Source organism: Corvus kubaryi, unplaced genomic scaffold (genome assembly GCF_017639235.1).
Source record: "Corvus kubaryi isolate FWS band 111438036 unplaced genomic scaffold, C.kubaryi_AGA036_p1.0 134, whole genome shotgun sequence".
Taxonomy (NCBI): Eukaryota; Metazoa; Chordata; class Aves; order Passeriformes; family Corvidae; genus Corvus; species Corvus kubaryi.
In genome coordinates this window covers 3,423,297-3,451,101 of record NW_024580668.1, presented here as the reverse complement: position 1 = coordinate 3,451,101, position 27,805 = coordinate 3,423,297, and the positions used below count along the sequence as shown (strand labels likewise).

Sequence of the window (27,805 nt, the reverse complement as noted above, 5' to 3'; positions counted from 1 at the left end):
GGCAGCCACTGCTCCTTCACCCGGTGGCGTTTCGGGGCTGACCCGGCGGCAGGAAGCACCCGCGGCTCCTCCCTGTGCCCTCCCGCTCCTCCTCCTCGCCCATGTCCATTCCAAGATGGCCGGTAAGTGGGGCCGGCGGGCGGGCGGCTCAGCTGGGGCTGCCGCCGTCCCTCTGAAACCAACCCCCTGGTGTCTTTTTTCTGTTTTTTGTTTGTAGGGATCCCATTGTATTTTGTGGATTTGCAGGATGACTTAGATGATTGTGAGTAACTGTTTTTTATTTTTCCGCTCCCTGTTCAGGCCCTCGCTCCTACCCCGGGGTCGTCCTGTTGCCCTCTTTCCCTCTCCGCATTTTCACCCCGGTGAGGACGAGGGGAGGATTTTGAGGCAGTTCTGGAAGGTGAAGGTTCCCAGTGTGTAGGGACCATCCCCGCTGGTTCCAGTGACCACTGGGCTCGGTGTAAACAGCAGCTCCAGCAGCGCCCCTGCCTAGGAAAGGTGCACGGGGGGACAAGGGGATCAGCCCCGCTCCTCTTCCCTTGTCGGTGGGAATTAGGATAATTAGCCCAGGGGTTGCTCAGTCGCGGTGAGACTTTCCAAAGCTCTAGAGGATGTGAGGACGTGTTCCGCTGCTCCTGTATCCTGGGGATATGCTGCGAGTGCGCTTCGGGATAAAGGGAAATTCGCCGTGTGTGCTCCGGTTGGATTGCACAAACTGGTGGGTTTGGGTTGAGTACCTTGCCCTGGGTCCCAGAGCAGGGACAGAGTTCCATCACATGCCGCTGTAGTCCAGGGCTGTGTTCCGGAAGATCTGGACACCTGTCAGACCTGAACCAGCCTGGTAAGCTCTCTGACTTCAGGAGATAAAGCTTTGAGTGACAGCGATACAAACTTCTTATGGTCTTAGAAAGCAGCTCTCTCTCTGTGGGGTGGTTTCATTAGCACGTTGGATGCTGGCTTGACCTTTCTATTAAAAAAGAAAACTGATACTTTCATTCGTTTCTTGTGAGAAAAAAAAATAAAGTTTCTCGCAAGACCTTTATTGTTTAATACCGCTGGGAAATGTGAAACAGGTGGACCCATCCCACTCACCTTCCCAGCTGAGCATGAGACAGCTGATTTAGGAGAAAGGTGGCCTTCAGGAAAACCAGAGGAAATGTTGGAATACAAGTGGGATCTAAAGTTGGGAAGATGTGCGGGGACATTGCCTCTGTGGGAGGAGCTGGTTCTGTGGAATTCTATTAGTTGTTGCTCTCAGACTTTGAGGTTTCTGCTTTTCCCTAGTAGGTAGCAGCATGTAAAGTGTGAGAAGCAGAAATAAATGCAAATTTTGTAGTAGTTTTCTTACAGGTTTTGGCCTTGACCAGGGATTGACCATCCCTGGAAGTGTTTGTTTTCCATTAGTGTTCATGCCTTGGCTGTTCTATTTAGACTGTAACAGATTGTTGCTAAGTTGATTAAGAAGTTTGATGCTTGTAAGACAAAACTCTAGTAAGTAAAAATGTCCAGATAAAGACAGTTTTGCCATAAGTGGTAGTTCATAAAAGAAATTATCAGTTTCAGGATGAGCATGTAAATAAATGTACCTTTTAGAGCTTTATTAAAATCTAATTCTGTGATTTAAAAATATTGATTATGGTCATTAATTTGACTATACCTTTAGAATTATGGTATCGAAAGCTCTCTGTTGTAGCCGAGTTCAGGTGTCCTATGACTGAGATACTGTTGTGCTAATCCAGTTACTAGGCTAGCAAGGAGTTCAGGATGTATTTTAGGAAAGCCTCAGTGAAATAAATCACTGGGACTGGATTCTTTCTTGGTGAATTAAATTGGTGAAATAGTGTCATGCACTGAAGATCAATTGTGTTGAAACAGGGAGTTTAGGGGCTTATTCTGAATGTGGGAAAAAAGCTGTCGTAAAGTCTATCTAAATTCAAGTGAAGCTTAAAACTTGTTTTTCATAAGATGAGAAAATGGGCCATCTGGAAGAAATAATTAGCTTATTTATGCCCTTTGTGTAATTAATAAGAAAGTATCTAAAGAATTTGTTTTTCATTGTCAAACACCAGGAGGAAAAATGACCTCCTTGAGCTCATTAAATCGTTGTGCTTGGTGCTGGCATTTACTGGTCTGTGCTGTGAAATGTGGATGGTGACACTGGGTGATGACATTGAATTGCTCTGCTAGGTCCTGTGACCCTGAGTTTTTTACACCTCTGAGCAGCTTTTGAGTGCAGTGAACTCGAGTTCAGCTGTGAATACTGTCACATTTATTTCTGATTGTAGGTGAACAGATTTCCAAGCTTACTAGTTTGATCTAGTTAGAGGGTAAAATACTGAATATTAGATGTACCTGTGAAAGAACATTAAATAAGAAATACTAGTTCAATATTTGGGATTTACTTCATAGTACTTGGTGTATTCTGAAACTTGTGAGTACCGATTGTGTCTTATTTTATGAAAAAAGAAAACTAAAATTTTTGAGAGAAGACAAAATGGATTCTGCCATGATTATTCCTTACTTATGTGTAGTGAGAGTGTGTGGAAAAAATTTCAGGTATTTAACTCTCAATCCTGAGCATAAGTAGTAGTGCTCTGTTTTCTCTCTGCTGTTGGAAGCACTGGTGTGTGCTTAAGTACTTTAAATGAATAATAGAGCTACTCCATGTTGTAAAATTAAACATGTACATCATGTTTACAAAATTAGTCCCAGGTGTGGTATTGTAGTCAAAGCTAGAACCGGGATTTATTTTGTTGTCATTTGAATTGGTAGCAATTCTGGAATATTTGAAGCTAACTAAGAGCTTTAATGGTTAGAGTGTTTCTAATTGGGGACAGGTGGGAACTAGGTAAAGTTAATGACAAGTATATTGATTCTAATCAGTCTTTCTTTGTGTAACAGGTGACTAGCCTCAAAAATCAGCTAGTGAGTGTCTGGTCTGTGTGGAATTTCAAATATATATGCTATAATTGCATAGATAGAAGGATGGCCAGAGTTTGGATATGGAGAGTTTGTTGCAGCCTCAGAAGGGAAATCTGCAATCCCACAGACACTGTGTAACTTCCCCTGAGCTATCAGGGATACAGCAAGTTTCTTCTGAAGCAGCAAATCTGGGTGTTTTCAGATGCTTTGACTGGGGCTAAGTCCTGGAGCAGATTGATCCCAGACAGACCTGCGCACTGTAAATTGTTTACATTTGTGCAGATAAATGTTTCGAACCCAACAGACCCTTCTGAAAGGGGCAGCCATGAGAAATAATAATGACCAGTGGACTGGAAATAAGGGTGTCAGTGCAATTTGTCATCATTCAAAAAAGCCAGGAATAATTAGCATCTGTTTCCTATTGTGTAGCTGTGGGTTCACTTTTAGTATCTGTGTACATTTGATATGTCAACATTTAATCTAATCCCACAGTTCTATTTTGTTTGAAATCTATTGAGCTTGTTGAGCACGTTGTCTGCCAGAACAGCAGAATTTGGAATTGCTGCAGTATTTTAACTCACCTGGGTCTCCTGGAGACCTTAAACCAATATGCTTTTTTTTTCTCCCCCTGAAGACCCAGGTATAGCATTTTTCTTCAAGTATGTTCAGATGATTTCTTCTTTTACTGAGCTGTATTTCTGAGAGTGTTTTGACTTGTGCTGAATAATTGGAAAGCAGAGTTTTACATAGAAAATGTTGGGAAAAACCTAGGGCTGGGTACCTCTCAGTAACAGAGGGTTTTTTTAACATATGAAGTGATTTATAACAGGTATTAATGGAGTTTAGGCCAAAGAAGTGGCTTGTTGTCTTCAGTGATTGTCACTGTCAGTGCATGTGCTGGTTTGTGAGATACATCTTGCATGTGAGAAGCCGTGTTGGCAGAATTTGCCTTTACTTGAGTATGATCCCAGTTGCTCTGTTTGTGTGAAAGAAGTGTGCCTGGCTCTAGGAGTGCTTGGGACAGTTGTAAACCCAGAGCAGCAATATTAACTACTCCAGTGCAACTACTTCTGTGGAGTTCCTATATTCAGTGCTTAAATAAGAGTGTTTATGTGAAAGATTTATGTGTTGCAGGCACGTTATTTCACTTGGTTGTAAGAATAAAGGATTAAAATAAGCTGGCAACAAAGTGATCCCATTCCTTTTCCTTTTCACAGTCGTACCTCCTGCCTGTGGTCTGTAATGGTGACTGTTAGACTTGGTGAGGCAAATTGTAACAGTTGGTGTGGTAATATTTGGGTAAAAATCTGGAGCTGTAAATACAAAAAAGATTCATAGAAGAGTAGGTTCACACAGAAAAGTCCAGAGTTGATAGGTGTGCGGTGGGGAGCTCCCAGCATGTTCACAAGTACGGTGAAGTTGAAGTTTTTCCCGAAGTTACCTGTTTAAGTATGTGGGACCCAGTAACTACAGTGAGAAAAATGTACCTTGGGAACTTTGAAACAGACATAAGAATTTGCTGTTGTAAAGCAATACAGTTTGAAATTTGCTATGGCTTTTAAAATTCCTGTTTCTTCTAATGGGACTTACTTTCCTTTTGAATGTGTGGGTCGGTTTGTGATGTGGAGTTGTGTCAGCTGAGCCCTCTTAACTCAGTGCATGTGGATCCTCCACTGAAAGGGCAAAGTAAAGTGTGTTTAAAGCCAAGGATTTTGACAGTTGAGTTAAATTTTAAAGCTTGAATTTACAAGTCTGTATGAAGTGTTGTACTCAACTTCATTAGATACAATTTAAGATGATTTTGTAAGTTGTTTTCAGTGAAGTGCAATTACATTTCTTTTAAAGAAATAGTTACTGCTGTCTTGTATTTTACATTGTAACATCTCTTGCTGACTCTTGGATTTTTTTTTTTTTTTTTTTTTTCCTTGGTTACTTTTCATGTCTTTCAAGTTGGCATTGAGGATTATGGACAAGACTGTGGTAGCATGAGGATAACAGCATTCTTGGATATTCCTGGACAGGATAACTTAACTCCACTGGCTCGTCTAGAGAAATATGCCTTCAGTGATAATGTATATAACAGGTAAGGGCACAACTGGCACACTTGGTGGTACCTGAGTCTGAGTGCACTGTGGATGTTAAGATGTCACTGTGTCTGTCATTATTCTCCCAAAGACATGCCTGATGTTATTTCTATTTGAATAACTTGTAAAACACTTCCATGAAAAGAGATTTGCATTCTTGTTTATCTAAATAAGATCTCTGGGTTCCATCTTTGTTCTGTTGGTATGTAGAATGTTCAGAGAAGAGCTTGATCTCTTTTATGGTGCCATATACATTTGATAAGTTCCCCATGCATCCCATCTCTGTGTCATTGGCTGGATATTAAAGCAATTATGTGTTTACTCCACAGGCAAATTATTGCCAGGGGTCTTCTGGACGTCTTTCGAGATTTCAGTAACAATGAAGAAGGCTTTCTGACTGTAATGGAAATAGTGGTCAGGCTCTCTGAAGATGCAGGTTTGAAAGTTTGCTTTTGTTTGTTTTTTAATTTGTGTAAGTTATTTTATGTAAATTGCAACATAGGAAGTACTGACTTCCGATTTTGAGAAGACAATGAGTGAACCAAGGAAGTTGAATCATAGCAGGAAGATCTGTCAATGAAAACAGATTCATTTTTGTCTCTGTTTTTGAAGCATTTTGTATGGTAAATGTTAAATGAAAGGTCCTTTCTTGGTATAGGGCCTGAAGCAATATTTTTCAAGAAATTTGTTAAATTTGATTTTTTATATCTGGTGTAAGTGGCACAGAGCAGTTGTGTGTTTTAATAGTTCTCATGCATACATTCATGGTGACTGAATTTTCAAGCTTGTGATCTCATTTTATAGGATTGATTTGGGAACTGATCCCAAGTCTCTGAACTGCAATGATGTATGTAAGGCTATTCTGTTTTATTCAGCTTTCCTTTAAGAACAGGCAATCTCAGTGATGCTATTTTTATGTTTTGATTATTTAAATTTTCCTCTGTTGTGAAAACATTTAAGAAAAATGCTGCTTTTTTTCTTAAGGTACCTGATCTTCATTTCATGTTTACTAATGCAGTTTTGACTTTTATTTCCAGAGCCGACTGTTCGTACAGAGCTGATGGAACAGATACCTCCTATTGCCATTTTTCTACAAGAAAGTCGACCGAAATTCCCAACAGCATTTTTTGAATACCTTATGCCCATAGTTGTGAGGTACCTCACAGATGTTAATAATCAGGTAGGAAAAACAGACAACAGGAGTTGAATCCTTGGAAAATTCTGTGTGGTCCAGTGAATTTAAGGCATGAGAAAGAAATAAGAGGAAATTCAATGTTGGTTGATATCTGGCTTGTACACAGTGCTCTGTGTTTATTGGTTTCAGCACACTGTACTAGGGAGGCCTGATTTTTTTTTTAATACTTCCCTTCACAAAAACTGGGAAACATCAGCATTTGCCTACTAGCACATGGGGAGAGTCTGTTACAGGAGTCATGACTTGCAAATCCTGTCTTCGTCTTTTGTCTTATTCTCAGAATGTGATGAAATGTCATCTAATGATTATGTTAAACTTTAGTGTTTGTTACTTGTTCCTTATGATAATAAAACTAAGACTTTTTCTGGCTTTGTGTTTTTTTTTAGCTTGTACCTGTGTGCCCATTCAAAGAATGGGGGTTTTTTTGTGGTTCTTGTATCTGTAAATGTTGTTTTTATAGTGACAAACTGGTTTTGTGTGTGTTTATAGGTTAGAAAGGCAAGTCAGGAAGCACTGCTGATACTGCTGGAACAAGACCTTGTGGCTCAGAGTGACATTGAAAATAAGGTGTGTCCAATTCTGCTGGACCTCTCTGCCCCTGACAGTGATGATGAGTACAAGGTGGAAGCTGTGAATGTAAGTTGATAACACTAATTTATAGTGGTGATTAAGATGAGGTCCAGGAATAGTGCTGACATTAAATAAAGTAAGCAATCAAACTTTTTGTGTTTATTCATTAAGATACTTGGATTTTTAACAAAACAAGTCTTTGATTTTTAGTCTGAATTTTTGAAAATATCAGATTTAAGAAGAGACCATCTTTATACTTCAGGATGCTAAATGATGTCAAAATAGTAGCTGAATAGCTTTAAAATACAATTGGTCCTGGGCAGCCTTTTTTAAAATTCTTGTTAGGATTGTTACGTTCCCCGGAGTGTTCTTACCGGGTTTCACAGTAATGTTATAGAAATATTACCTGATCTCAGTTCTGAAGTGTTTTGAAAAAAACATTGCCTGGTGACTTTCAAGAAATCAGTTGACTCCACAGAAAAGTGCTGGTGTGTAATTACATTTCAGCATGGATATCTGACACTTGACCTGTAAAATATTTTACCAGCTAGATTTTCCTCTTCCTTGTTTGAGAGTTGGGAATTGCTTAGGCAATTTTCCAGGATGACATCTGAGCACCAGATGCCTTTTAGGAGTTGGAAAATTTGTAGGAAAGTCCTTGAATGGTCTCTTCCTTAGTTCTTAAGCATTCTATTACAAAGACAAGCATTTATTCCTAGAAGGGAATAAAGCTTATTTTTTGTGAAGGTAGAAAGCGCCAATATTTTTTGAAAAATAAAACCAGAAAGATGAGGACTGTTAATCAGATGATGTTTGTGTAGGCATTAAACCCCTGGTGCTGCAGGCAGAGCAGTTGAGGAGAAAGGTGCATAAGAGCCCCTTGCTTCTTACTCTTGCAAATACAAGAATTACAGCAACTTCTCCCAGAAAGTGGGAGTTGAAAGGAAGCACACAACCCAAAGCACATGATTTTCACAGCAGAAACATGGTTTGTGTTGGTAGTGGAAATTGATGGTTCCCCAGAGAAAGCTGAATTAATGAGCACGTTACTAACTTCCTTTAATTATACACTGTTAAATCCTAAAATTCCAGGGCATCATTCCTATAAAGTGTACATTGGCTCACATAAATGATTAGTTTTTCTTGCACTCCCTTTTTTTGTCTCTCGTTGTATGGCAAACTTTTAGTTTATTGTGGTATCTGAGCCTTCAAGGAGCTGGGACTGTGCGTGTTTTTAAGTATCTGAACTGTTAAAGCCCAATTACTTGTGTGCTGAAGCTTGGGATATTTCTAATATGCTTAAAGAGTGTGATTTTTATAAGGTGCTTAGGGCAATGGAGCTTTTGTCTTCCCATACAAAATACCAGTGTTTGCCACATTGCAAACACCTTGAAAACAAATCTGTTAAGAAAATTTTGTTTAACCAAACAGAAAAGGAATTAAATGCAGAAATGTTATGTTCTGGTATAGAATGATTTAAAGTAAAGCTATATTTGTGCTTCACATAAAACAGGTGTACGAAAATACAAATAATGTGTAGCAGTTAAATTTATTTGGTTGTAATCACTATCTTGCTCTCTGAGGTAATTTTTAGGAGGAATATTTGGCTGTGCTTACAAGCTTTATCATTTTCTTCTCCTTACACATATTCATTTCCTGAATTTCAGATAATCTGTAAAATGGCTTCTATGTTGAGCAGAACAACAGTTGAGCACATGCTGCTTCCTCGTTTCTGTGAACTGTGCAGTGATGGGAAATTGTTTCAAGTCCGAAAGGTTGGTGTGTGTCCAACTCTAACCCACCTAAAAATGAATTTGTACATTGCTGTTCAAATGCCTTCCTGCATAATTTAGTCATAACTTTAGCTGATGAACTTTCAAAGCATCTGGAAGAGAAGTTTTGATTTATTGACATGGTTCTAGTTTCTGTGGTTCAGTAAAGAAACAGATAATAGACCTTGGCTAGTGGGTTGGGTCCAGTAGTTAAACTGGTCTTGCACATTTAATAGTTTTGCACAACTTTTTTTTTAAGCTGCTGTGCTTGGTTATGTGATGGAATCAACTTGCATAATTTCAAGCATCTGATTTCAAAATTCAAAAGTAATAGACATTTGAGACATCCTTTCTTTAAAAAAAAATCTGTTATTATTGAAAGGAGAAATCCCTGAAGTGTAAGACTTACTTTAATTCATGTTTGAGTACAAAAGGAAACTTGTAGCATAAGAAGTATTAAAATATTTGAGTAGACTTAAGGGTCATGCAGAGCTTCAGCTTGGTCTGCAACGTAAGCTGCACTTGCTGGAAATTGAGCTGCTTTATTGCCTTCTAAATAAGCACAGAGAGTGACTAGAACGTGTATTAACACAGTTCTATCTTGAATGATTTCAGATTTTGCCAACATCTTTTTCCAGCATGAGGGGATGTCCCTTTTGCCTTAATTAGAGCTTCTGTAACAGTCTGTAAATGGCATGAACTTGAGACCTTGATTAAACTTCGCTTCAGCAAAGCACTTAAGCCACCTTGAGCCAGGGTAGTGCTGTCAGTACACCTAAGTCCTGACCCTGGTATCATGTTCTGGCCTGCTTTGGGTTTGGCAGCTGCTGCTCAAAGTGATTTAAATTTTCATGTGGGCTTACTGTCCCTTCTGGTGGTTACTGGAGCAGATGATGCTCCTCATGCAGAAACCTTTTTATTACTATTGATTCCAGAGGCATGTGGTGTATGGGCACTTGCTCCAATGAGTCTTTGTTTGGATGAGTTACTATTACATGAGTAATAGTAACAGGGCTGAAACTGGAAGAGTCAAAACATGTGCAGTTGTTTCATGGGATAAATAATGCATGGTGGAGTTGATAATCAAACTAATGCCCTTGAAAGAGACACAATGTTATTAATGCTTTTTTATTTCTTAGATTTGTGCAGCTAATTTTGGTGACATTTGTAATGCAGTTGGGCAAGAAGCCACAGAAAGACTGCTGGTATGTAAAAACCCAATCAATTTGCAAGGCTTGTATTTCTCAGTTCAGAAAGTTTAATAATGAGTTCCTTTATTGTCCTCTCTATAAATTAATCAGTGTGTATGCATTTTTTAATTGATTTGGCTAAGGCCTTGGTTGCAATTACACAGCAAAACTGGAAATTAAGAGAAATGCAAAGTTCTTGTTTTGCAAAACACGTTTAAAAATGTAATTGACAGCAGATATATATATGCACATATATTTATACTTATACACACACACACTTTAGAATTACCACTTTTATTTTTCCCTGAACTAGATCATGATTCAATGATCATCAATTCAATTATGATTTCGTAGGCCATTAGTAATTCTTTTTATTCTTTCTTATTGCATATAGTTATACACACATTCCTAATGGAGTAAGCGAGAGAGATGGTTTTTTTTTCAATTCCTTTAATTAGTGTATGCATTTAACCTGCCCCTGTTTCTTCTGTTCTTCACTTATTTTATTCTCTCTTGAGTTGTCATTGTCTCCAGTTTTCAAACAAATACTTTGATATTGCTGCAGTCTTTGTTTAGCCTTTAATTAGTTTTGGATTGGCTTATTTTTGGCAGATTCCCAAGTTCTTTGAGCTCTGTTCTGATAGTGTGTGGGGAATGAGGAAGGCTTGTGCTGAATGTTTTATGGCAGTGTCTTACACCACGTCCCCAGAAGTTCGCAGGAGCAAACTGTCTCCACTGTTCATCAGCCTGATCAGTGACACCTGCAGATGGGTGAGTAACTCACTCTGGAATTGATGCATCCTCCCAGGCAGATCCTGAACAAATAATGGGCAAGTTTAGTAATGCTCTGAAGTACATTTGCTGAGATCAGAGCCCAATGTGCTAAAAAACTAATCTCCTCTAATAAAGTAGTGTCTTATTTTTCCTCCCTCTCATCAGTTAATAAGTGTAAATACTCTTCTGAGAAAAAAGTTGCTTGTGTTAAATAGATGAGTTGAAGTAGATAGAGATGTCCTTTGAATTTATAACTTCCAAAAGATTTCTGTACAATGGTTGTAGATCATGCTTAGGTGTATCACCCTCTGCTTAAGTGGCACTTACTTGGTAATTGGTTATATTTGGTATTAAATGAAGCTGTTATGGTAAGAACTAATTGGTTCTTACCAAAAAATGGCACCAAATTTTTATTTTTCAACTCTGTGAGAGTTTCACGAAGCCTGATTGTTGCTCTTACTCCTCCACAGGTTCGTCAAGCTGCTTTTCAGTCTCTTGGCCCATTTATTTCTACATTTGCAAACCCTTCAAGTGCTGGTCTTTACATTCGAGAAGATGGGACACTGAGTATCCGACCACCAGCACAGGATGGGAATTCCAATTCCTGTCAGCCAAGCAACAATATCACTTTGATGTCTTCCAGTGCAAATGCTGCATTGTCCAGGTAAATCCTGGGAAAGGTGTGGTGTAGTGGAAAGGGTTGAAAAAAAGGTAATTGGTTTTTGTTGCTTGTCAAGGCTAAAAATCCCAGCTTGAGAATGCAGTTCTAGAAAAGGTTTGAAGAGTGAGATCACACATTTGAGTGTAACCACATTATTGAAAAATTCATTTTGGCTTCACAGGGAGGGCAAAGGGAAAACTGGTGAAGTAAAGCACAGTGGTAACACAAGTTCTGTTTTTCTGGAGAGAAAAGCTTCTCTTGTTGCCGCTGTCTTTTATGAATTATTTCACTGAAAACCTCTTCTTACAGAGTACTTAAAGTTTACTTTCAATATCTTTGTCTGTTTCCAGCTCAGAACAACCAATGGAAATCAAACCGGAATCATCGACTGAGGAGACTTCAGCAGAAGTTCATCCAAAGCTCTCTGAGGACCTAAATAAAGATCTAAGGGAAGAAAGTTCAGATTGTTGTGCCAGCCCTGGAGAAGAAGTGTCTCACTTGTGTCAGGGTGGCAAAGCTGCTGCTGGTGCCACTGAAGCTACAAAGGAGAGCAGTTTTCCGGGGATGAGCTCGAGGCTGCCGTCTGCCGAGGACGTGTTTAACACATTCCTGTACTGGCGCCCTCCTCTGCCTGACATAAGTCAGGACCTGGAGTTGCTGCAGTTCAAGGCTGAGAAGCACAATGATGCCTGCTCTGTGCCATGTAATAACTGTGTTGCTAGCAGTGAAATAAAGAAGGTTCTTGAAAGCTTACAGGAGCACATAGATGATCCAGATGTTCAAGGTGAGGCTCTGTGACAGTAAAATCGTATTTTCTCTGAGCTGGTTTTCTGGCCTTTACAAAACACTTGACTGCATTTTAATTGGTTTGGTATTCATAGGGTGATGAGCCTACCTTGGGGAGTAAATTATAGTAGAAGGTTATGCGACAGCTTTTTTTATAAGACCTGAGTTATTTCTAGAGCAGTTGGGGAAGTGTTCCTGGCTTCTGTTTGCATGAAAAATAAATTCATCTAACTACAAAAGAGAAAACAGCTTGTTAAAGACAGTTTTAACAGGTTTCGAGTATTGTAGGTACTAGGGGTTTAATGACAATTCTACATGTTACCAGCTGAATTAATCTAATATTTGGCTGAGTGAGAATGGCCCTAATTTCAAGTTCTCTCTCCTTCGCAACCTGAAACAGGTCCTTTGTTGAAAGTATTGGAAGGATATTGGCCTGATGGGGGGATCTGTGTTTCATGGACCAAATCCCTCTTGTCATCCATAGTCAGCTCAGTTTCTTGTTTCACCAAGTCTCTTGAGTGCTTTGGGGTAAAAGGTCTTTTCTTTCCAAGAGCAAGGGTTTGCTAATACACCATTTCTGTGCAGCTCACACTGGGCTACCTTCTGTCTTTTCAGATAGTTAATTGCAAGTTCAATGCTTTTAAATGCAGTAGGGAGACTAAATAACCATCTTTTGCTTTATACAGCTCAGGTCCAAGTGTTGTCTGCTGCTCTCAGAGCTGCTCAGTTTGATTCTGTTGGTGACTGTGAGACCAAAAAAATGGAAGAAAGTGGTGACAATCTTCAGAACAAAATGATTTTGGATGAAACAGGTGTTTCAGATGCTGCCTGCAACCAGGTGCAGGGGGGCACTCTTTCATCCCCTGCCTCCCAGGATGACATCAGTGACCAGTCAGCCACCAGTGTGCTGAAAAGCACAGTAAGTACAGGTTGTGCTCCATGTCTGAACTGTGTGGGGTTGTGTAGTTCCTGGCATAACTGACCCACTTTTGATCCAAAGCCTTTGAACATTACTAGACCACAGCTGTGATATTCTACTTAGTCTAATCAAAAAAAGAAAAGCCATTAAGGGGTTATCATTTATGTTTGCACCCAAATGACCCAGGAGTTAAAGTTTTGCAGTAGTCTTGTAGGTTTTTTTTCCTGATGAAATTCTGTTGAATAATTTGATTTCAAGAATAAAAACTATTTAAAAGTAACCATCCAAAATGTGTATGAATGTTGGGTTTCTGGTGGTAAATTAGGTTGCTTTCTTTAGAAGTAAATCTTAACTACTGCTGCCTTTGTTGCTGCTACAGTCTCTATTGTTTGCCTCAGTGTACAACTGTTGTCTTTTTGTACTTGCATAAACACACTGAACAAGGCTCTGCCTGTGCAGGGCTGTTCTGAATCTGAGCTCCATTGTTCTGCACTGTGATGCTTTGAAATATCCCAAACAGCACCAAGTCTCACTCATTTCACTACCTGGTACCTCCTTTTACAGGACTCAGAAGAACAACACAGAGGAACCAGTGTATTTTTGAGGAAAGAGCAAGAAAGTAATCCACCATTTGAAGATGACAAGTCAAAATTACAGGTGATTAGAATGGCATCAAATGGATTTAGTGGAGTACTGGCTACAGTTCATCTTACCCTTAATGCAGTGGTATCTTCTGCAATGGATCAGTTGTGGAATGTGAAGGAATGCTCCAGAATTCAAGGAGAACCCTATTTTAAATGAGAAAATTAGAAACATTGTGTTGCCTTTTTGGTGCCTTAGAGGCAACCTGTGCAACCAAGGTAGGCAGTGACTGTACTGTTCTGTCACTGATTTGCTATTTGGCATCAGCAAAGAAGGAATTTTCAGCTTGATTGATGGAAGGTGTTGATAAAGCCATAATGACTGTTCATTGCTGACTACTCTGTCCTAATGAGAGGACAAATAACCATTGGGGTCATGTACCCTTGGTGAGGGTAACACACACAAGGGGTGTGTTTGGGTGCTGGCTGGTTGGTAGAACTGTAGCACAGCAAGTGTATTTTCTTTCTGATTTTAAATTGAAGTGTGTGTCTGTCTGTAGGACATCATCCCTCAGCCTTTACTGGACCAGTACCTGTCCATGACTGACCCTGCTCGGGCCCAGACTGTTGACACTGAGATTGCCAAGCACTGTGCTTACAGCCTGCCTGGCGTGGCCCTGACTCTGGGCAGGCAGAACTGGCACTGCCTCAAGGACACCTATGAGACACTGGCTTCAGATGTACAGGTAAGGAAAAAAAAAAGGGTTTGTAACCATAAATCAGAATTGTGAGGATTGTTTGCTCAGTTTGTTGCACTGAAGTTATAAGATCATGTAATTTCTTACAAGGGAAAAAATATGCACTAAAAACATAAAATTACAGATTTAAATCAGACTTACAGTTAATATGATTAACACTTTCTACTAGCCCTGTTTGTCCTGTTGTCTCAATCCTCACACAGGGGTTGTTCAAAAGCTTGCTTGTTTTAGTTGTGGTGCCTCATGCAGTTCCCTTGTTGGCCTGTTTGCAGTGGAAGGTGCGGCGCACTCTGGCTTTCTCCATCCACGAGCTGGCTGTGATCCTGGGGGATCAGTTAACAGCTGCTGATCTGGTGCCAATTTTCAATGGGTTCTTGAAAGACCTGGATGAAGTGCGTATCGGTGTCCTCAAACATCTGTATGACTTTCTGAAGGTAGGGAAGTGTAATGAAATTCTCAGCATAAAATGTTTTCTGACGCCATTGTATGAAGAGTTTTTGAACAAGCTGTGCATGTATCAGCATCTAATTAATGTTTAGTTTTCTGCAATGCTGCTGTTTCATGTGTGTGCCTCTATGCCTTCTTTTAATGTGCCTCACCTCTCTTTTCTCTCATATCCCAACAAAATACCAAAGTTGAAACCCTTTGTTAATGTGGTTGTAAATGCTGCTAGCTGTTGTAAACTGAGAAAGCTGGCCCATTTGCAATTTGTGTTTGGGGCTGGGAGAGAAGAGGGCAGATCCTGGTGGGCTGCTGTGGAATCCACACAGATCCGTAGCTTTTGGTTACTCACTCTTATGCCCAGAGATGGTGCTTTGGGTGTTGCTAAAGGGATGACTTCTTGTCCTTTGGATGTCACCTGTGTGTGTGCAGGCACTCAGGTGATTGTGCACGGTTTTAAGGAAGCACCTTGTCAATGGTCACTTGCTTTCAAGTACGAAAATGCATGGAGTGTGAATAGAGTAACACACCAGAGAACTGCAAGTTTGAAGTTTTATCAGTTTTGTACCATTAATGTTTTTCCTTTAGCTACTTCATGCAGACAAAAGGCGAGAGTATCTTTACCAGCTGCAAGAATTTGTGGTGACTGATAACAGCAGGAACTGGAGGTTTCGTTATGAGCTGGCAGAGTATGTAATTTTGTTAACTTCTGATTTTTAACCTGTACAACTAACTTGGAAATAAGTAATTACATTCAGAAGTTAGCACATGTCGATTAGGAGCTAAAAGTTTACAACCATTCTTAAGGAAGGAAAAAGCCTCTGGCTGTTAGCATTGTTTGGGGGGAGTTGAGGGTGTTTGGGTTTTTTGGGTTTTTTATTTTTCACAAGTTGCATTGTAATGTGTGACTGAAACTTAAGTGTCTGTGACTTTACTAAAATGGAGGTCTGGTTCAGTTGCAGCTAATGAAACATGACAATCTGATAGATACTATTCAGTGAGAATTTATTAGTTCAAGACTCCCTTGCAAAAATTAGTGAAACACATGTGAAAAGTAATTTTTTTAATGTGTAGGAAAGAAAAACCAGCTCTTAAAAAATAAGTTTATTCTTTTGGTACTTCTATAAGACTGGCTATATAACAAAGGTAGATTAACATCCCACAGTTCCTTTTCTGCAAGCCCTGTTGATATTTGAAGCACCTTTGGTGGCATAGTTTGCAGCTCATGTCTGACCTTTGTGTTTATTGTGTTGCTGTGTTTGGGCTGTTGAGGACTTGCTCTGCTTTTGTCGTTTGGCACCACAAACTCACAGTGGTACAGAAGTTACACAGCAGCTCCCCTGAGCCCTGGTGGGAAGCTGCCACTGGCTGGGTTCTGTGTGGCTGCTGGTTCTGTGGCTGGAGTGAGTTCTGTGTGGTTCTGAGATAGGAATTATTTTCTGAAATGTAGATTTCTACACCAAGGTAAATATTCAGTTTTTGCTTTGCAAGAATGTACAGGGTATTGTTTTGAAGTTGATAAAAGCTTCTCATGCTTCTCTTTGTAGCCTTTGGTTATTCTTTTGGGTAATGTTGATACACTGGTACATGTAGTTTGGATCATGTGTAGTTTCTCTTGGCCTCCCTGCTGGATTAAAGCTGTACCTCTAACAGGTGAAGAGCAAAGTGCTCAAGGGCTCTGTAGTAACCCTGGTGCTTTGGTGCTCCTTCCTTACCTGTAAGAGCTGGTGAATGGCAGCAGGCTGATGCTGCACTTGGTACAGTTAATGATTTCCTTTGTGTTCCAGGCAGCTGATCCTGATCCTGGAGCTCTACAATCCCAATGATGTCTATGACTACTTAAGGCACATTGCACTAACTCTGTGCTCCGATAAAGTTTCAGAAGTTCGGTGGATCTCCTTCAAACTGGTAGGGGATTTAGTTCACTTCCTGGCAGGAGAGCAGGAAAATGGTCCTGGAGAGGGTACCTGAAATCACTGTTTTTTTCACACAAGTAGGGTGAATAGGGATGTTTTGATAAACACTGGAATCAATATGGAAAAAAGTCAAATGGAAAGTTTATAAAATATTTTGAGTTGTCAGACTGTTACAGATATTGAAATCTTTCTCTGTGGTTGTATGTGAATGTGGTTGAAGTGAGTGAAAGCCAGTATATGTGATTTGGAAAACCTTCCCCTAGTTCTGGGGGGGAAAACCCCACAGCAAAACACAGAACAACCAACTACTGATCTTTCCTCAAAGCTGATTTAATTTGTTATGAAGCCTACAAGCACAGCTGACTACACTGAATACAGTGTCCCTTGTAGAATTCAAATGAAATTACGTCTTTTTTAAGTCTAAGGGCTACAGCTGAAATTTCATTTCTTCTTTTTGTTCCCCTCCTTTTCCCATTCCTTTGGCTCACAGGTTGTAGCAATACTACAGAAGTTCTATGCAAACAGTGCAAATGCCCTGGGATTAAATTTCATCAATGAGCTCGTAGTGCGGTTTCGCCACTGCTCCAAGTGGGTTGGGAGACAAGCCTTTGCCTTCATTTGTCAGGTTGGAATATTCTCTGTTTGTATGTGTATAAAATTTGGGGCTTTGCAGGAATGTGGGCAAAACTGAAATTTGAACTCTCAGTTTGTTTGGTCTTTTTTGGTTTGGTCAGTCAGTGTGGTCTCAGTGCTGGCATCCAGCTGTCCCGCTCCAGGCTGTATCTCTGTCTGGGTCTGTGCTTTCAGCTGCCATAGCTGATCCTTGGACTTTCTGGTATCCCAGTGGCAAAGCCAAGAATTAAGTCCCAAATGGAGATGCATTTGTTTAATCCTTGGCTGTGCTAGGATAAAGGATCACAAGAGCTCTTCAAACCACCAATGGGTGCTGAATGCCAGGAACTATTTCCCTTTTTATTGCCGTCACTCACCCCCTCTAAACCAAAAATGCTTACTTGGGTAGCAGTGAGGAGCAAGGGTTGAACGTTAAAAGGGGAAAGGGTGATGGCAGGGAAGAGAGCAGCTAAAACATTCTTGAAAGAAATTCATCTGCTCTTTCTGGCGCATCTTTGGCTGAACTTCAGAACAGTGAGACACAGGGGGGGGTGTTCTTGTTCAGAGCTATTTTAACAGGCCAAATTAAGTATAAGGTGGAAAGAAATGAAAGAAATGGCAATGAGTATATTTTTAACATAAATTTTGCCTTCTCCTGTTGTGTGTTTGTCTCATAGGCTGTAGTAGAAGAGGAGTGCATGCCTGTGGACCAGTTTGTTGAACACTTACTCCCCAGCCTTCTAAGCCTTGCATCAGATCCTGTGCCGAACGTCAGGGTCCTGCTCGCCAAGGCTCTCAGGCAGACGTTGCTGGAGAAAGGTGTGGCCCTTCATTTCCTGGGAAAGATCCAACATCTCAGGAGCACTGGCTCTCCTTTGCCAGCACAGCTCTTGTAGCTCAGTTGGTGCAAGGCTGTGAAACAGAATCATACGCTGTAACTTAGGATTTAAATTCAGATTTGAGAGTACTCAGTGGCTTTGCAGCCTTGGAACATGGGATGCTCATCCCGAAAGGGCTGGAGCTGCCTTGGCCGGTCCTGCAGGTGCCGAGTGGCCCCACTTGGGGGCAGTGCGGCCCCGCGAACCGCGCCCGAGGCGGCTCCGCGTTTGCGATCCAGCCGTGGGTTATTTGGGTGTATCTCAAATGTAATTTGTGTGCTGCTCTCTGATTATTCAGAGGAAGAAGGACAGAAGTCGCCTATCTTTTTTTCAGAATGAAGTCTGGAGAAGGTTTTGGAATGCATTGTACAGTGGCAGCTTCCTGTTGCTCGTTGATACATCTCTATTTAGGGCTCAGCAAAAAGTTTATCTTAGAAGTATTTCAGTACCTAGCAAGATGGATCAGAAGCAGCACATTTCTCTCTCTGTCAGCTTCCTTAGTTTCCTGTAGTTTCTGTAAGGAGACTGTAAGCTGGATAAGCTGCCCCAGATGGTTTTGGCGTCCTCTGTATTTCTGCACTACTTATGCCCTAGGGTTTATTCTTTTGTATTTGATTAAAATTGTCCTTTTTCTCCTCTTATTCCAGCTTATTTTAAAAGTGTTGGCAATCCTCATCTAGAAGCTGCAGAAGAGACCATTCTAGCCCTGCAATCTGACAGAGATCAAGATGTGTCTTTCTTTGCCACCGTTAGACTGAAACAGGGTAACATGGACAGTATCACCATTGAGAAACAAAACTAAGGGGTGGTTCTGCAGTGAAAGCTGAACAGCAGGATGGTTTTTCACCTTGTGTTTCTGTTAGTGTGAATAACAAGGACAGATAAGGTGGGTTTTGTTACCTATTTGAGCAGGAAAGGGAGTATTGAGAAATGTTATGGTCTTCGTTTCACAACCTTGTTTCATCTACCGGTGTGTTTGAGTCCTGTGAGTAATTCCTTCCTTTTGGTTTTCCCTTTGTAAATGGGATGATAACTCTGACCTCACCTGCACTTCAGTAGTGTCTCTAAAGTCTTACACTACACTCAGTGTTTCAGCATAATTGGAATTTATATTTCATTTTTTTTAACAAAACGTCTCCGTTAGTACAAGTCTGCTATAAGCTTAAAAAGGTTGTTAAATCTTAAAACCTGATTATAGCAAACTTCCCTGAAGCTATTCTTTCCTCACTTTTATTATAATCTTTGTACTGTTTCAGCTATTGCATTTATTTGAAAAAAAGAAAGTGTATATATGTGAATAGTTTAGAATTGTAACAAAATATTATGAAGAACTTAATTCTGTATCAGTGGGAAAAGCTCAAAAAGCATTTCATTTTTTTAAAGTAGTTACACTGCTAGAATTAAGCATGGGCCATTTTTATGTGTGATATTTTTCAAAGCACAGAGAGCTCAAGATTCTTTGTATATTGTGAGGTTTCTAGTAATTTGTTACTTCTGAGCTACACCCTTACAGGTGTTCACAGGTCAGTTTTTGTTACTGCTGCCTCTCCCAGGACCAGGTAGAGTGGAGATTTCCGAAGCGGAAAATTCCTCATTCTGCCTCAGCAAAGGTCACTTGAGTTGAGAGACTCAGTTCTGCAACAGGAGCTGTGGCTGTACAAGGGTATTACAGAGAGTTACAGGCTTAAGTCTTTGTTTGTTTTACATGCACACCTCATTTAACAAACACCTTTTAACCTGCCCAATGTTTAAACCCCAAACAGCTTTTCCTAAGAAACAAAGGACCTCTAAATTCTGCAAAACCCCAATTCAGAAGTGTTCTGGGGAAAGGTGGTGCCACAGTTTGCTCTGCAACCTCTGTGGGTTGTAGGGCACGGTCTGGGGCAAACATCAGATGAGGCACGTAAGGTGAAGTGGGATTTCTCCTGTCTATTGGAACAGGGGCTTGGAAGAAAGAGCAGAATTGTGTTAGTCAAATTGAGTAGCCTCAGAAAAATTATAAAGCTTATACTTCTCCTGGACCCTGTCTTCTCTTGGAACCCAAATCTGCAATAATGTGGGTCCTGGGAAAAAAAGTTGGTGGTTTTTTTTTTTTTTTTTAATTGTGGATTGAAACTTTGTCCTGCTCAAAAACTAATGCTTAAATACTAAAGAAATGGTTTAATGTGATAACAGTTACTTTCTTTCTGAGAGCAGAGTCCTTTCTCCTGAGCAGACCTGTGTCAATACTTGCCCTTATTTCATGTTCCATAGTAAGTAGTTCACATGGGGAAAGGTTTTCATAGAAATAACTGTTTCAGTTTTGTTTGGATGTGGCTTGTCTGCAATAGTGAGTAGGTTCCTCAGCTGGGTTCTGTATTTTGGGAGGGCTCACTTTTGTATAAGTTAACCAGTCATGTATTATAATATGTACAGTATTTGTAACAAATTGTTTTCTTGTAAGATCACAAAACACTCTTTGGAAGTTGCAGGCAGAACCACTGCTATTGCAGCACACAGTGTAAACTCTGCAACATTCTACATTTAATTTTTTACAGTTTTTTTTTATAATTTAAAACAAATGCTTCTTCAGTACAGGATTTTTATGATTACAATTTCTTAACAAAAAGACCCCTCAAGTTAATTTTTTCTAGTTCTAATATCTTTTTCTAATGCTGGCATTATACTGATATTTTCTAACAGTTCAGATTTTCTAAGGCCTTTCTGACAAGGTTTCACTTCTGTTTTTTATTATCAGTTCATTAAATTTCTCAGCACTGAACAGATTTTTTTAAGTGTGTGTATATGTAAGTATGTTTGAAATATACTGTATATAAATTAAGTACCTTGAATGTTAACCCAACCCAGGTTGCTGTTTGTCAGATCACCTTAGATAGTTTCCTTGACTTGCAATAATCCACTGGAAAACACAGGCTTCCATAGGTTTTAGCATGTTTGGTTAGTGTTCAGTAGGGGTTTTTAACTAGGATGTGTGCAAAGGGTAAGCCACCAGCTATAAAGTTCACTAAAAGGCTGAACAAAGCTCTTTGTTTTTAACAATATTTTGGTACCTCTCTGGCTCCCAAATTCAGGTCAGTTTTGAATGAGGCAATTTCAGTCGAGCATTTAAAACCTCCTGTTACAACTCCACAGTTGCATGTCCTAATGGGGGTCAGCATAGTTCTGGGGTGGGTGTTTTGTAGACAATGTGCAGGTCTGTTATACAGATTTACCCTCTGCAAGTTTGTCTTTTTGGTTTAGTTTTAAACTAGAAATGATTTCAGCATGACTAAAGGCCGCACTTTACGTCTTGTCCTAGACAAATGTATGCAATGAGTGTGTTCACGTGCAGTTCTCTGGGTTGTTTAAATTATGCAAAAATATGTATTTAAAAAGCCAGGTGGAGCAAAGTTAGGTAGTCCATCCACTTTCACAGCAGCAGTAAGAATATCACTTTTCAGCATTTCTAGCTAAGGAACATGACAAGAACAGTCGTTGGTGCAATATTGCTGGGGTGCTGTAGGGAATGATCCAGCACTTGTAATCCAAAGCATGTTGGTCATGTTGCTTAGGTTTGAACCTCGCTGGTGTCCCTGGTGGGATGAGCTCGTGGCAGCAGTCAGGTGCTGCCCCAGGGGCAGCTGTGTCTGTACACGGTGGTGTTTAGAGCCCAGTTAAGTGGGGACACTCTGGAAGTGTCATTCATTTGTCAGAATAAAGAATCTATGTAACTTTCTATTTGTATTTATCTCAATAAATCCTGTGACTGTTTTATAAACCAACTTGTGGTAACTGATTTTTGTCATGGGTGAGATGTGAGTGTATTCCTTGGTTAATGAAACATGTTCCAGGTATAAACACTGTTGGCTGTCAGACCAGGGCTGAATGTGGACTTCTTCACACTGTGTAGTAAAAGAGCCTTTAAAATGTGCCATCTATTGCTGGAACTTCCCCTGCCTGTGGGGATATGGGTCCTTTCAGGCTCAGGCAGCACCTGAGCAGAGTTTTGTGCTTGTGGCAGCCTCACACCACTGTTGGTCTTGTGAAATCCAGTCTGCTGCACATCTCCCTATGGAAGCTGAGTGTTGGAACTTGGGAGCAGAGACCTGTCCTTGCTTTGGCATTGCATAAACAACTTGTTAGCTCAGGGAATTTTTAAGGAGAAAGAAAGGAGCTGTTGTTACACCTGTTTCATTATTTATCAATAGACACCAGAGGCTCACTGTGGCAATTGTTACATTCCCTTCTTAAAGTGAACCAAATGAACAGAAATTGTTAAATGCCAGAGCATAATACAGCTTATAAAGCCCAACAGACGTCAGGAAACTGGTGCTGATTGGGCTTTTACATGTTTTCCTCTTGCTTAGGAAAGAGAATTGTAGTCAGCTTGCAATCTCCCTGATATTGTTCTTGAGGGAAGCAGACAAAAAGTACCAATGAAACAGAAGGGCTGCAATTTAGTTAATTTATGCAAAACACAATCAGCATTCAAACTGGGAGTTACTGAGCAGAAATGTATTGATAGAAAAGCCAAAATACTCTGTGCATAAATTGTGAAATATTAAAACAGGATTTCAAAGAGACTCCTGGAATTCACATAACTCTAGGCCAGAGAAGATTCAGGAGGGAATTTTGTCACTGTCAAATTCGTGAGGAGGGCAGAGGAGCTGTGATTTAGTCCCCTGCACTCAGGCCATGCCTCCATGTGCTACAAGCCAGTGCAGCTCTGCTGTGGCACAAGAGCTTGGAGCAGTAAGGAAAAACAGAAACAGCTTTTTCAGAAGAGTGATTAGGAGGGAGGGTGATTGCTTATGACGGATGGCTGCAAAGGATCCGTGGTAGGGAGAGGATGGAGAGGGAAGAGCCATGAGGAGTTGAGGACTGAGAGAAATGGAACTGCAGATGAGCTGGGGCACACAATTCCAAAGGTAGTCTGTCTGTAGCAGAAACCACATCCACACACTTTCTCTGCCTTCATTTTTTGAATTTGCAGTGTTGTTGGGTTGTAACCACCAACTGCGTTCAAAGGCAAGCAGAAGCCAGCAGTGAGCTGTGCCTGAGGATCTGCTGACCAGTAATGTTTAGGGAGGGTGGTGGTTTGCAGAGAGGAGCCAAAAGCTATTAATTTCCTACTCTGCTTCCAGCAGCCCGTTTAGGTTGGTGTGATGCCTAAGCCAGGCTGCAATTGAGGTTTGTGCTTTGGTTTCCCTTTAAGTTTCAGTTCCCTGTACACTGTTCTGTTTGCAGCATTTGCTTGACATGACTGTCTGGTGTGGGTTGCTGGTGTTTTTCTGGAATTCCTGTGTGTACAGGAGCTAATAAAGGAACTGTCAGCTCAGAAAGCCCATAAATATGGTTCTCGTGGCTTGGGATAAGAAATGCAGAGATCCCTTGCCCAAGCCTCTTCCGTGGAATTTCTGACGCTGTTTCAATTCATTTGGTTTCCAGTAGCCAAACAACCACTGGGGTCAAGCAAAAGTCAAGGTATAAAAATTGATGGCTGTGAGCCTCCTTACCTATGAGCTGCCATATGTTAGAGGAATGATCTAGACCATAGCAATTGTCTGCTCTCCCCTGATGAGTGTTTGTATGCATAATTCAAACGTGGGCATGTGTTTGAATTCCAGCTTTTATTGATTGAATTGGGCTCTGATAATAAACAGTATAAATAAATCAGAAGGGAGTTAAAGCACTGATGTGCTGGGGGGGTTGGAATTAAAATGAGTGCAGTGACCTCAAGCAGAATGTAATTTCAAAAGTGCCTGAAATATGCTGATGACATAAAATAAGGCTGAGAAAGTTGGAGGGGCAGAGGAACAAAACAAACTCATTCAAAATGATTTGGATTTATCAGGATTACAGGCAGGTAGGTGGCTTATGCAGTTTATTGTAGGGAAGTGTGAGGTAATGAGGCCAGGGACCAAAAGTAATCAGAGTGCAGTCGGAGTGAGAGTGGTGTGGAATGTGGATCAGAGCTTGTGGGAGGGCAGGTGCAGCACTTGTCTTTGGTATCAAACACACAGGAATCCTCTCACGCTGCTTTGGTAAAGCACAAACCTTTCAGAGGCTGAGATGTGTTTGGTAGTTGTACATGCAGAGAGGAGAATCCAGCTTTTGATGTTGCAGGAAACATGATCTGTAACTGAGCTGCCTAATAGTTCATCACAGTGATTTCAGACTAAAAAAATAAAAAGTGCATTGTTTTGGACTCATGAGTGCCCTGACAGCCACAGGAAAGCAAAGAGAAATTGGTGAATCCTTCCAGTTGGCTAATCTAGAGGTAGATTCTGTGGTTTTGAAAGTACTTGTTTTCTTCTGGTTTTCTTTCCTTCTTTTTAGTCCTAATGTCTATTTTCATTTTTATAAGTGTTTCATTTATCCCCTAAATTGTAAGCTTTGGATTTTTCTCAGTTGTGGCCAAGCAGTTTTTGAAACCAAATCAAAGGAAAAAACAATTAAAGGAGAGCTTTCTGTGTTGAATTCTGTTGATGTCCTTGCAGCTTTTATTGTTCTGATAGAATCCATATTAATTGTCACTGTTTAAAAGGGCTTTCCCTAACTTGACCCATATCTCTAAATGTAATTTTTACACTTATTTTTCACAGAAGAAATTAGATATTTGAAAAGATAATCTTCTAGTCTTACCTTTTAGTCGCCCAGTTTTATATATGTCCTGAAAGATTCCCAATAGTTAATAATTTGCAGTGTCTTAATACCTAGGGCATATCAATAACACAAAGACTTCTCTTTTCCTTTGAGCCCTCCCTGCTTGGTGCTGCAGCCCATGAAATCCTTTATTGTCTGGAAGACACAGCTTCAGTTTGCCACAGCTGAGTAAGACTGAGGAGCTACAGGGAAAACTGAACTAGGAAGGACAGAAGCTAAGGCAAGTCACAAATAATAACTTAATCTCCTACCCTAATCCTTGTGTCATATCAGAATTAAATCAGGAGCTGTGAAAGAATCCTCGGGGAAGTAAGAGATGCACTTGGGATTTTTTCTTTTTGGAGTATCTTCAGGGGTTTGTGGCTTCTGATTGACATGGTGTCCCTGCCTGGGATACTGGGAACGTGCTGGATGCCCTTTGAAATGAGCTCTCCTCCCACCCAGATGTGGATCTTGCTGTGATTTTTATGTTGTTACAGTAATAAGGACAGAAGGATGCCCTCCATGTTCTGGTATCCATTGGTTCTCCGCAGCAAAGGATCGGTGTTGGCTACAATCGGCAGCCTCGGAGTTCTGTTGTCAGCTTGGGCTGTTGTCACACACTCAGCTAATACCCTCCAGTAATTCTATTTCTTATTCACATGCACACTTAATGTCCTTAGTCATTAGACTGAAAAATGTTAACCTTGTCATAGTTAGTGACTGGAAGCAGAAAAGTCCATTTAATTCTCAGGGGAATGAATTCTAATTTTCTGCTTGTCAGAAAGTGACATTTTACATATTTTTCTCTTTTTTTTTGCCCACCAGTTTAGTGCTAAATTTAAATTTGTGTGTCATAGGAATAGACCTTTAGTGCTAAACACCCCAAAAGCTTTGGCAGGGGTCCAGCATATGAGAGTCTTGACCAAGAGCTGCTGCTAAAGCTCATTCCAGGCACTGCAGAGAATGGGGCGGGGTGAGAATGAACAGTTAAGAGATAAGAGGTCAGCACAAAGGGCACATTAACATTGCATGTCAGGATGCATTTTTTTCCCCCAGCAAATATGGATGGATGAAAAGCAGCTCAGCTGGAATAAAATGTCCATGAAGAAATGAATTATGTTAATCAAGCAGACTAATACTAATATTTGTCATTAAGATGTGACATCTTCTAGCTAATGTCACAAACTACTGGGAGCCTTTAAAAACCATACTGGTGGGAAGGGAAGTTGTCTGCAAATACTGAGTTCCCTGTTCTATGAAAGGGAAGAGCTTGTCTTCAAAATTAGATGGCATTTATGGCAAAGAGAAATAATCCTCCCACAGATTACAGCTGTTCATTGCACTGTTGTGCTGGTGGTCTTATCTCATCGGTGGATGTTTTATATGGTTCTTTTTTTTTTTTGTGATACATTTCCATAAGGCTGTTCTGAGGAGGACATTGTACTGGGAGCTGGATGTATTTTGAGAGAGACACCACTACAAAGAACTCTGAGTCTAAATTGCAAAGATGGGTGAAGTAAAAATGAGGGATGGTTATTTTGCTTTTTACAGACAGGAGCTGGAGCAGGAGAGGTGACTCTTGTGGCCAAAGTCACCCTGGGAGTCCGTGGAACTGCATCCTGATCTTTGAAGTGCAGTTCCAGTATTTTACCATATATTGTTTCTCTGTTCCCTTGTTGCTGAATGTGGATTTGATATGCACATGTGTAATGAGCCAAGCATGTTCTGCATATGTTTAGCCAAATTGTGACCTCAGGGACACGAGGGGAGTGCTCCCTGGTCTAATCAGGAGAGCTTCCATGGCTGGGCTCATCCAAGGACTGCAAAGCAGTGTTGGCATTTACTCTACGAAATTTAAGCCCCTCTGCTGCCTGTTTGATGTTTTAGCATCTGTGAGTTCTGGCGGGGCAGTGGGTGATGCTCTGCATGGCTGATTGTGCGACCCCTTGTACTGTCTGAGCACCAGATGCTGATTAATGATTAGTGCATAACAAATTAATAAATTGATACCACAGACAGATAAACATCCATTATGGGAGCCTTTCAAGTCTCTCTCCTCTGGGGGAGAAGGGAGACCTGCAGGCATTACATTCTTCACTGGACATAAATGCCTCTGGACTCTGTGCTGTCCTGATACCTTGCAGAGGGAATGTACATATGAGATTAATTATATTCCATAGGTGGTTCAATGTGTGCTGGAAAAAAAACCCTGACTTTTTGGCTTAGTTTTGTTGTATGCAGATGTTCTTGCAGGGAAGGGTGAGTGGTCAGCACAGTCAAAGTGGGCTCAGGACGAACAAATCCCATGTGCTGCCTTCCTGCAAGGCCCTGGCATCCTGCCCTGGAGGGATTTATCCACAGGGACTGATTTCAGACAATACCTTTGAAGGCTAAAGATAAGATCTCCTTGCCCAAGCTTCCTCTGTAGCTTTGTGGAGAACAAGGATTCTGTGATGTATCTTTTAAAGGTCTGAATTTGGACTGAAGTCTGGAATCATGACCAGAGTTTAAAAGTAATCCATGTGGCACCACTGACCCGAGCTTCACTGTGCCAAAATTAGGCAACAAATTGAGTTACTGTGTTGTCATCATTAGGCTGCCAGCAGCATAAAAACTTCTGTGCATCTGACCTTGCTTTTCAGAAATAAAAACCATTTAAAGGTGTTGTGATACATTATAGAATGCAGGTAATTAATGCCCTTGTAACAACCCAAGAGAGAATTCAGACAGAATTCAGATGTGGTTTCTGAATCTGTACAAACACCTACAAATCCGGAATGGGACAGGGGACTAAGTATATCCATGACTGGCTTGACTGATTTTTTCCATTCTTCTTGCATAGGAAGTGTGTGTGTACTTCTGTGCCATGCTTGGGGCATGATTTATGTATTGCAATAAATAACAAATACATGTGTGCATAATTAGAAGGGACAATAAAGAAAAGCAGTTGATGAAATTGAATTATGCATAATAAAGCTGTAATTTTTCAGGGGAGGCTGTAGTCATCAGGAGAGAAAGTGAAGCTTGTTTGTTTTGTTAGTGTTGTGAGAGACCTGAGCTGGAACCATAGTCTTGTGAGACTTAGTATTTTTATGTTTCATTATATTACCCCACAGGGT

General features: G+C 40.5%; 1 protein-coding gene across 2 annotated transcripts; it reads left to right on the top strand.

Moving 5' to 3' along the window:
- The first annotated feature begins 38 nt into the window (after nucleotides 1-38).
- LOC121672770 (serine/threonine-protein phosphatase 4 regulatory subunit 1-like) lies at nucleotides 39-21,820 on the top strand. 2 transcript variants are annotated; one of them, XM_042045601.1, is made up of 20 exons: nucleotides 39-122; nucleotides 218-262; nucleotides 4,873-5,005; nucleotides 5,336-5,442; nucleotides 6,044-6,186; nucleotides 6,691-6,837; nucleotides 8,439-8,546; nucleotides 9,683-9,748; nucleotides 10,346-10,504; nucleotides 10,978-11,171; nucleotides 11,519-11,952; nucleotides 12,641-12,873; nucleotides 13,438-13,530; nucleotides 14,015-14,200; nucleotides 14,485-14,646; nucleotides 15,242-15,342; nucleotides 16,441-16,561; nucleotides 17,060-17,194; nucleotides 17,859-18,000; nucleotides 18,707-21,820. In XM_042045601.1, exons 1-20 carry the CDS (start codon nucleotides 116-118, stop codon nucleotides 18,859-18,861), a joined length of 2,871 nt encoding a protein of 956 aa, XP_041901535.1. In that variant the 5' UTR covers nucleotides 39-115; the 3' UTR covers nucleotides 18,862-21,820. The 2 variants fall into 2 exon arrangements, with proteins under 2 accessions (XP_041901535.1, XP_041901543.1); XM_042045609.1 differs by lacking the exon at nucleotides 218-262 and having other exon boundaries at nucleotides 42-122.
- Nucleotides 21,821-27,805: the final 5,985 nt, after the last annotated feature.